A 10,723-nucleotide genomic window follows, 5' to 3' on the forward strand; every position below is an offset into this window, starting at 1 on the left:
TCTTTTAACACTGAATATTAACATATATTTGGAGATAGCTCTCATAGATATAGACATGTATGTGTGTATATGTATGACTTACCTCTGTTCAGAGTAACTCTTGACAGTCCAAAGTCTGTCAGCTTAATGTGCCCCTCATTAGATATCAGCATGTTGTCTGGCTTTAGGTCTCTGCAGTTATAAAGAAATGTTTATATGGCATATTGTAAGCCAGGAGTACCCATTTATAGAGCCCACTCCTTCCTCCAAGTGTAATACTATATAATTATTATCCATCAAGAGTGTATGTATCTGTATTGCTCAGTAGTTGTACAAGCCAAATGACTACGAGAAATAATTAAGTGGGCCTGTCTTGTCTACTAGATACGCATGCAAATGACACAAATCCCTTTGCTACAGAGGAAGAGGGCCTCTTTGTCCTGAGTTAACATCGCTCGACCCCTCCCAGCTAGAAAGAACACACAGTTCCAACTGACATTTCCCTGGGACTGCAGACTCTGGCCTCATCCATCGGCTGGAGAACTGAGGGCCACTGGGAGGCTGCACCAAGTTATAAAGGCTTATGACTTGGGTGAACCACTCAGTGGAGCCACAAGGGGGCAGAGGGCCTGGGTTGTAGTTTTTAAAAATTGGTGGTGGGTGATGGGTTTTGGGGTTGTGTTTGTGATTTTAAGGGTGAGGTACCCACCTGATAGGCAGAAGTGATGGAGGCATGTGCCCTCCTGGCAGAGGCAGTGGGTTGAGTTCTGGGGGCCAGAACATACCGAGGCTGGGCAGCAGATGCTGGTGGAGCGCTAGGGGCAGGCTATGCCAGGTAAGGGGAACAGGGGAGAGATGTGTAATATCTGTCCCCTGTTCCGGGCCTGTCCAGAGCCGAAGGATAGTTGTGGGAAGCGTGACTCCAACCTCGGGCCTTCGTCTGCTGCTGTGTAATGTCAGGTCCATTCCCAATAAAACATCTCTCATCCATGACATGATCCTGGATGAGAGTGCGGACCTGGCATGTATTACAGAGACCTGGCTAGATGAGGCCGCTGCTCCCACTCTTGCGGCCATTTGCCCAGCTGGATTTTCATACGCGCAGCAGTCGAGGGCTGGGGGTCAGGGAGGGGGAGTGGCTGTTATCTACCGGGAGTCCTTGGTCCTCACCAGACTCCCTCTCCGGGAGACCAGGGTTGCTGATTGCATGTACTGGAGGTTGGGCTCGAAGGGCAGTCTGGGGATTCTGCTCATGTACCACCCACCCCGCTGCACAACAGACTCCCTGGCCAAGGTGCTTGAGGTGGTCTCTGATGTGTGTGCGCAGTCCCTTAATGTGCTGGGGGACTTCAATATACATTTGGAGGCCATCCTCATGGGACTGCCTTGGGACTTCATGGAGACCATGACTTCCTGGGAGCTGCACCCCATTCCAACTGGGCCCACCCATATAGCCGGTCATGCGTTAGACCTTGTTTTTGTTTCCGGGCAGTTGGGGAGTGATCTGGAAATTGGGGGTATATCTACCCCCCACACACACCCCGTCATGGTCAGCTTACTACCTGGTAGGGTTGGACTTCTTGGTTCCACAACCCCTCCACAGGGGTAGAGGACCCATTAAGATGGTCCGCCCCAGGCGTCTTATGGATCCAAATAGATTCCTGACTGCGCTTGGGGATTATTTGGAGCACGCAAATGGCCCTTTTGTTCGAGACCCTGGTGGATGGCTGGAATGCTGCAATCACTGGGGCATTAGACTGTGTGGCTCCAAAATGCCCTCTCCCCCTGAACAGAGCTCAGACTGCACCATGGTTCATCCCACGGTTGCAAGCTCTGAAGCGGGAGGTGAGATGGCTAGAGCGCCGGTGGTGGAAATCTCACCCCAAAGATGATCAGATATGGGTTAGAGCTGTAGCTTCAGCCTACCACGTGGTGATAAGAGCAGCAAAAAAGAATTTTTATGCTGCCTCTATCACGTCTGCAGAATGCTCCCAGGAGGCGGTTCCAAGTGGTCTGGAACCTGGTTGGTCCAATTGTTCCGGAACCAATGGAGCATTCTAAGGCCTCCTGTGATGAGTTTGTAAAGCACTTTGCAGATAAAATTGAACGGGTCAGGAGTGCTATTCCGTGTGCTGTGGATACAGTTAGTGAACAAGGGGTGGCCAGTGGCAGACCGATTGTGTGGGATTGGTTCCAGCTTCTTCCTTCGGAGGAAGTGGACAAGGTGCTTTCATCTTTAAGGCCGACCACGTGCTTACTCGATCCTTGCCCATCTTGGCTCATTATGAGCTGCAGGGAGAGACTTAGGGAGGGGATCAAGGTGGTGGTGAATGCCTCCCTTGAGGAGGGAGTGATGCCATCAGTCCTCAAGGAGGCCATGATAAGACCACTATTAAAGAAGCCCTCCTTGGATCCCTAAGACTTGAATAACTTTCGCCTGGTCTCGAATCTGCCATTTTGGGGCAAGGTGATTCAGCGAGTGGTGGCTTTGCAGTTGCTGGCATACTTGGAAGAAGCTGATTATCTGGATCCATTTCAATCGGGCTTCAGGCATGGGATATCGGGCATGGGAGAGACTCAGCCTTGGTCGCCTTGGTGGATGATATGGGGAGAGCTCTGGATAGAGGCGAATGCTCCTTCCTTGTTCTCCTCGATCTCTCAGCGGCTTTTGATAATGTCGACCACGGAATCCTCCTGGACTGCCTGGAGGGGTTGGGCATAGGGGACACCGTATTACGGTGGTTCTGTTCCTTCCTCTCTGGCAGGTAACAGAAGGTAGCTCTGGGGGAGGAAACTTCAGGCCCTTGGCTGCTCACTTGAGGGGTGCCACAGGGTTCTATTCTCTCCCCGACGTTATTTAACATCTATATGAAGCCACTGGCTTCATCATCAGGAGGTTTGGGGTGCAGTGTCACCAATACACAGATGACATCCAACTCTACCTCTCATTTAAATCCTCGCCAAGGTTGGCTCTAGAAACCCTGTCCAAGTGTCTGGAGTTGGTGAGTGGCTGGATGGAAAGGACTAAGCTGAAACTGAACCCCAACAAAACTGAAGTACTTTTTGTGGAAGACAAGGGGAGGTTGACCTGGTGTTTAATGGGGTGCAGCTACCCCTGAAGGACCAGGTCCGCAATCTGGGGGTCATTTTAGACTCCCAGCTGTCCATGGAGGCTGAGGTGTCAGCCGTGAGCCAGACAGCGATGTACCAACTCCATCTGATACAGCCGCTGTGCCCCTATCTCCCTAACCATCTGCTCCCATGCCCTGGTCAACTCTCACCTAGACTACTGTATGGAGCTCTATGTGAGGTTACCCTTGAAGATGGTTCGGAAGTTGCAGCTGGTGCAGAACGCAGCAGCCTGACTGATTAAAGGCAGCCATCGGCGAGACCACATCACTCCAGTGCTGAAGGAGTTGCACTGGTTACCAGTTGTTTTTCGGGCCCAGTTCAAGGTGTTGGCATTGACCTTTAAAACCCTATATGGTTCTGGCCCAGTCTATCTTAAGGAGCACCTCCAACAACACCAGGGGTGCCGCTCAACGAGATCGGCCTCGGTAGGCCTACTGTCTGTCCCATCAGCTTGGACAGCTAGGCTGGAGAGGCCTAGGGAGAGGGCCTTTTCTGTGGTGGCCCCTACTCTGTGGAATTCCCTCCCTAGTGACCTTCACCATGCCCCCTCTTTGATGAGCTTCCACTGGGCTTTGAGAACCTGGCTGTTCAGGAGGGCATTTATGGTGGGTTAGGGGTGTTTTTTTTAGAGCAATGTTGTTTTGTTTAGTGGACTATGTTGTACTTTGTGTTGTTATTTGCACTGTATGCTGCCTAGAGTGGCTGGGTGACCGGCCAGATGGGTGGCTAATAAATCTAATAAATAAATAAATAAATAAATAAATTGTTGCGGTTCTACATGATAAAACATAATCATAACAAATGCTCTTAAAATGCATTTTTCTTTTTCATTGTAACTGTGTATTGTTCTTGCTCAACTTTATTCTCCTCCCCAGGAACCTGAAATGGAACTCCTAATTGTAATAAGGAAGGAGTTTATTCAGTAAGATGCCCCAAATTAAGTTACATAGGATTATTTTCCATTTGAAGAGGTTTTCTCGTTGTGCTTAAATTGCTTTCCAGAAAATAAGTCACCACTAGGACTACAGGCTTCATTTATCATGCCAACAGAAAAAATGACTGACTTTGCACAACATGACAAGCCATCATGTCATACGAACCTGGACCAATCCCCACAGGGTAGCATGCGTGTGGGCAACAGGCCACGCTAACAACTCTTGGCTTCTTGTAGGGGTTGTTGAACCCATGATGAGTTGGTGTGTCATCTGAACCCGGCACTGCCAACCCATTGTAGGTTGCGGGCATTGGTGAGTGAGCCGCTTGGCAAGAGCAGCAGAAACCCCTGCTGCTCTTGCCAAGTGATCTCTCCCATGAATGAGTGACAGCCCCTCCAACAGTACCCAAGCAGCACTTTGGAGGGGCTGTCACTCATTCACTAACCCTTTTTTCTCTCCTGACATTTGTGTAAATTTGGGCTGGAACTCCCCCCCCCCCGCCCTGGTAATGTGGAAACATCCCCCTTTTTCCCCAATCACACTAACCACGGCTATCTTTGACAGTTCTGTGGCAGTTCGGGGGGGGGGGGGGATGACGACTTGGAGGCAGACAAGAGGGGTTATGCCGCCAAGTCCCTGCTGGGGCTGGCAGGGGGACCAAGGGGGAAGGAGGGGGAGAACAACCCACAGTGACCCTGAATGTCTGCCGGGCTCACCAGGGGCTGTTCGAATCCTGCGTGTTGTGCGAACTCGACCAGTGTTCGAGTCTTTGATGAGCTGTGTTGAATTGCAAAGTGATCAGCTGAACTGATACTGAAAATGACATGGAGGTATGGTAGGGGGGGTCAATTCCATCCTGTTTAGATTGCCTGCAACCTCCCTGGACTAAACTAAAGTGTTGGATCCTGAATGGGATGGGATGAGATGCAGCAATAAATACTCCATAAACTGATATTACCTGTGGATTATCCCATGTCTGTGAAGGTAATCAAGAGCCAGTGCTACTTCAGAAATATACTTTACTGCCACTTCTTCATCAAAATAACCATATATGTGAAGAAGAGATTTTACATCTCCACCAATGAGATACTCCATTACCTGCCAAGGGAAAAACGTCATTGAAAAACACACTTATTGCCATCTTGGCTTATGGTAACATCTATATCTTAATACCAAATGCAGAGTAACATTCCTGATCTGTTCTGCATATCTCTGTCCTTTTGTAAAATGGCCTGTAACCGTGTGGCCATATTAAAAGTTGGCATATAGGCAGAAACAAAAAATCTACAAGCACAGTTAAAAAATTAAGTCCAAATCAAAGCTACCCTAACACAGAACAAAATACTTGAGATCTCTGTAAGGATGGTTTGTTTTTCCAAGCTGACTATCTTGAGAAAACGTCAAAGTTGGTTTTCAAGAAGAGAGGAGAGGATAAATAAGTTGGATAGTACTGCCAAAAAAATCACATCTTGAACAGGAAGTTGGAGTTAAGCTATATTTGAAAGAAAACAAAAGGATTTTCTAAAACTGGTGGGATGCATATTTTGGGAGCTGCCTTAAGGCAATATAAATGGTTTACTCACCAAGTAGACATTGTTGGCAGATTGAAGTGAGTAGTATAAGTGCACAATGAAAGGACTTTTACTGAGAGCCAGAGCATCTCTCTCTGCCTGCACCTGATGGACCATATTCTTATTGATCAGATCAGCTTTTTTTACTACCTGTAAAGCAATGAACGCACAGATTGATATTTTCTCCCATTATTTTAAATGGTACACAAGTAAATCACCACAGAGGAAAAATAAATGAGCAATTTAAAATCATTTTCCTGTGCCAGTGGTTTGTAAACTTTTAATATGAAAATCCTTCACAGAATATTATTTGTGTTTAATTCCACCACCTAATATGGAAGCAAAATCCCATGATGCCTGGCTTCCAACACTCATCACTAGCCTGGCAATACAACCAATATGGTTTCTCCCTATCCTGATCAATCAACTGGACATTCATGGGAAACTCTCTTTTGGCCTGTTCACTAGAAAGCATGTCTCAAAGGCATACCTGGTCTCAAAAATTTCTCCTTTTCAGCATGCTAGTTTAACTAAGATTGCTCTTAATCCAGTTTCTGGGTTAAGAATCCACCTTTCTAAAAACAACCCTATACTGGCAGGTATTTATTTAGCCCCTTGTAGTTAGTTAAGGTATTGAAATTGCAATTTTTCTGAGTTCTCTTAGACAACTAGCATGGAATCTTCATTTGAAAAAAAAAGTTATTCAACAAAGTTATTAACTCTTTCATTTTATAATAACCATGAATTAAGGGCCCACCAGTTCTCAAGCCTTCTCTGCACTCTCACAATCATTACCTGAGACACCTCTGTCTCTCAAAGACTGCTATCACAGGGTTAGACCCAGACTTAGCAACCCATAGTGTGCCTAGCCATGCAAATTTATCATGACTTTTTAGCTGCTGTTGGTTTAGCTACTCTGAAGTAATCATGAAGTCTGCCGATTTAGCCTTGGTCAAAGTTATGCTCAACAGGCTTGAGAGGGCCAAACATTTACAAAGGGGCAGGGAGACAGCATGATTTGCAGTAGGGAAATAGAAGCAAGATGCTTATCTGTTTCCCCACCTGCCATTGTTCCACTGAAACTCTCCCCACTCTACCAGACAAGGTTCCCAATGCTGCATAAAGCAGCTGGGAGAGGGGATTATAAGAATAAGCATCAGTGCAGGGAAGGTTAAACACCCTCCTCCTCCACATGTCTAAATTGTCCCTTCGACTAAAATGCTTTGCAGCTGTTCAGGGCAATCTGGGTCTGCTGCCAAATATTTAATTTGGCTCTAAGGTCTATGAGCAATCCAAATGAAACTGAATCTAACAGCTATGTTAGTGCTCCATTTTTAATATGAACCAGATTTTGATGGGTACTCCTGAGAGAAAACCTCATGCTCCCCAACATAGTGCAACCAGCCATCGTGCATTTTTTTTCATAAAAGTAGGAAATTTACATCATATAAAAACTAATACATATAGATCATTTTCAGATACTGGGCCATGTATAGTATACATGTGCATTTGTTTAATTAATTTAATTAAATAAATTTTATTTATTTATTTAATTTACAACATTTGTGTACTGCTCTACATCTAGACAGATTCTGGAGCAGGGAACAAGAGATAAAATGAACAAAAGATAAATAGATAAAGATTACTCTCTTTTAAAAAACACAACAGAGTGCCAATAAAACCAAGACTGGTTAACTGAGAAAGGCTTCCTGGAAAAGAGCTGTTTTCAGCAGGTGGCGAAAACAACCCAGTGGTGGCGCCTGCCTGACCTCCAGAGGCAGGGAGTTCCATAGGACGGGAGCTACCACACTGAAGGCTCTTCTCCGGGTGGACTCCAGTTGGGCCATAGGTCCATGTGGAACCACCAGGAGCCTCTGATGACCTAAGAGATAGGGTAAGTTGGTAATGCCAAGTTGTTTAGGGCTTTGTACACCAGTACCCAAACCTTAGTTTTGGTCTGATAGTGAATAGGCAGGCAGTGCAGTTTCCTCAGCAAAGGAGTTGCATGCTGAAAAGGGGTGGCTCCCGACAACAGCAGAGCTGCTGCATTCTGCACTAAACTCCAGCTTCTGGAGCAGCCTTAACAGCAGCCCCACACAGAGCACATTGCAGTAATCCATGCATGCACAGCCGATTGAGCATGGTATAACACAGAGTGACTCGTGTAACAATTGTGTAGTTTTTCATGTATGCACACAGCTGATTTTCTGAGCATGGTATAACACACAGTGCATGACTCATAAAACAACGGGGCAGCTTTGAACAGTAACACAATTCTCTATGTCAGAGGTTTTGGACATAGTATACATGTGCATTTTAGACATTCTATATCGTTACAATTGTATACTTGTTCTAAACTATTCCGGTGTTTTTAATGAGTTTATGAACTGTGTTCACATCATCCTGTGTCATAAGAGTCACTGTGGTTAGTCTACATTCAAATACAAATCTTGTGTAATCAGCCACACATGTGCAAAATCACATGCCTCAACATCTGAAAACAATCACTATGCATTACTCCATATATGGTGTAAATCTGGTGCTTTTATATAAGTGTGCACAATTCTTATGCAAGTCACTGTATGTTATACCATGCTCAATCAGCTGTAATTGCGCACATGTGCAACACCATTTGCCTCAGAAACTGAAAATGATCACTATGCCTTCATCCACATATGGGGTAAATTTGGTGCTTTTCCGAAAAAGTGCATGAACGCTTTGTGAAAAGTTGAACTATGCTGCAATACAAACACCCTCCTCCCTCCTACCCCAAATGGTGTTCAGGACAGAATGATTCCCCCTGTCCTATGCGCACAGCAGCGTCTACTCTAGTTGATGACAACGGCTTGTATCCAGGTTTAACTATACTTCGAGTAGACCCACTGAAATCAATGGGACTTAAGTGAGGCATGCTTAGCTAAGTCTGAATGCAACCCAATGTATTGGTGTGTGGCTGGTTTTGTTTTCGTTTTTTAAAAAAAACAAACCCTTCTAGGTTGCCATTTAGATGTTTTTATTTTTTAGTTGTCAACCCGTTCTAAGGGGGTTTATTCGTGTTTTCTAATTTACTGTTAACTTCTTCGAGCTTTCGGGAAGGCGGTTTCAAACGGGCGGGCGGGCAGTGCCTGTCCTCTGGGCGGCCTCACCCGCGGGTCGCTCACCTTCACGGCGTAGAGCTTCCCCCTTTTGCGGCCCAGGTAGACCTTCCCGAAGGCTCCGCGGCTGATGGGCTTCACGATGGCGAAGTCCTCGATGGAGGGCGGCCGGGGCGCCGCGCCGCGCCGCACCCGCGAGGCGTCCCTCTCCTCCCCCGGGCCCGCAGCCGGGCTATCCCGAGGAGACGCCGCGGGCTCCACCGTCCCCATCGCCGTCCTCGCCCCCTTCTCCGCGGCCGAGGCGGATCCCCCCCTCCCGTCGGCGCCGCGGCCTCTTCGCCCCGCGACAATTCAAAGCTACGCCCCGCCCACCGGGCTCGGCTGACGCCGCGCGTCAACGAACGGAACGCATGACGTCTCTGTCGCCGTGCCAACGGCTAGAGAGCGTTTTGAGTCGCGCACGATCGCCGGTCCTCACTAACACCTCCCTTTTCACTTGTCCCCCTGCCCCCGGGCACGCGCGCTCCTACGTCCAAGGAAGTAGACTAGATTTTTTTTTTTTTTTTTACTTAGAGCGACTCTCCTCTGGCACCCAAAGACAAGCCGTGTTTACTTCGTGTTATCTCTACGCTCAAAGACAATCAAGGCCAAATGCGATTGTCAGTTCTTCCCCAAAGATAATGATGCGTGTTGACCCGCATTTTCTCTCTATCTCTATGACGCCCAGAGCAACGTTGTTGCTGGGGGCTGCGCCTCGCTTGCAGCAAATCGATTCCTTAGTGAAGGGGGCGGGGGTGGGATCGCGCAAAACCGTCCTAAAGTAAGATCACATTTGGAATTGCGTTTGCCACGCTTCCCCTCCGGCCTCTTTTTTCTTTCAGGGAGACGCGACAGGCAGAAATTAAAACGATTGATTTTGGTACCCTAGGGCGCAATCCTATGCATGTTTAGACAGGGAAAAAAGTCCTACAACTTCCGGCATTCCCCGGCCAGCCACGCTAGGTGGGGGATGCTGAGAGTTGTAGGACTGTGTGTTCTTTTCTGTCTCAACATGCATAGGATTGTGGTGTCACTATTAAATTGCAGCGATAGGTGCATGTTGAATTCGTTAAATGGCAATGAAATGTATAAAGTACAGCCTGTGACAATTCAGTTAAAGCTTTAATTAAATTCGATAGTCGCAGACCGCCCTTTTTGCATTTCATTGCCATTTAACACCACTGTTTACAATTAATTTTCTCTACACCTACGCACACACTAAACCGGCTAAATGAAGACAACACTTCATGCATCTGATGAAGTGGACACTAATCCAAAATAAATCTGCTGCAATGTAATCCTATGCATGTCTGCTCAGAGATCTAAGTCCTAGTGATTTCAATAGGCTTACTCCCAGGGAACCAGGCATAGTCTTTAAGGGCACAATTCTGTGCATGTTTTGACAGAAAAAAGTCCCACAATCAAAGCAGTCCCCAGCCAGCATGTTGTTTGTCTAAACGTGTGCAGGATTGAGCCTTAAATCTTTAAAGTGCCACAAGGCTCTGTTTCCTGTGGGTTTTTGTTGCTGCTGCTACAAACAGGGCTACTTTTGTGAAAGTTGTTCTGCCTACAGAAAACCATGAAGTCGTACAGAAGGGTTCATACTCCTGTTTTAATATGTGCGTGTGTGTGTGGTTTCCCAGTGGGAACCGGGAAGCATTAAAAATAACCTTTAAAAAGAAAAAGAAAAAAAGATGCACCCTCTGCATCACCAAGTGGCACAAATCCTTTAACCACTTCATTCTATTAATTTCCAGAGGGCAGCAACAACAAGCCCTGTTAGTCTACTGTATCAAAAACGACAAAGGTAGCACTTTTAACGGCTAATAACAGGCTGAATCTACACACAGCAGTTATACCATTATCATACCGTTGTCATAACTATTGCTACACATGACACCAATGGGCACCAACGGATGATAATGGTATAACTGCTGTGTGTAGATTCAGCATACACTGTCGCTGGCTATAA

General features: G+C 46.7%; 1 protein-coding gene across 1 annotated transcript in view; it reads right to left on the reverse strand.

The window, feature by feature from the left end:
* MASTL (microtubule associated serine/threonine kinase like) overlaps positions 1–9,224 on the reverse strand; it is a 27,551-nt gene extending 18,327 nt beyond the window's left edge. Inside the window, exons 1-4 of the mRNA XM_084859071.1 lie at positions 8,779–9,224; positions 5,630–5,767; positions 5,005–5,144; positions 83–171 (exon numbers count right to left, since the gene is read on the reverse strand). Coding sequence (XP_084715197.1) covers positions 83–171; positions 5,005–5,144; positions 5,630–5,767; positions 8,779–8,982 — 571 coding nt within the window. The 5' untranslated portion in view covers positions 8,983–9,224. The remainder of the gene's footprint in view (positions 1–82; positions 172–5,004; positions 5,145–5,629; positions 5,768–8,778) is intronic.
* Positions 9,225–10,723: the final 1,499 nt, after the last annotated feature.

Source organism: Heloderma suspectum, chromosome 5 (assembly GCF_057233095.1).
Source record: "Heloderma suspectum isolate Gila_16-S chromosome 5, 16-S_ref, whole genome shotgun sequence".
Classification (NCBI taxonomy): domain Eukaryota; kingdom Metazoa; phylum Chordata; class Lepidosauria; order Squamata; family Helodermatidae; genus Heloderma; species Heloderma suspectum.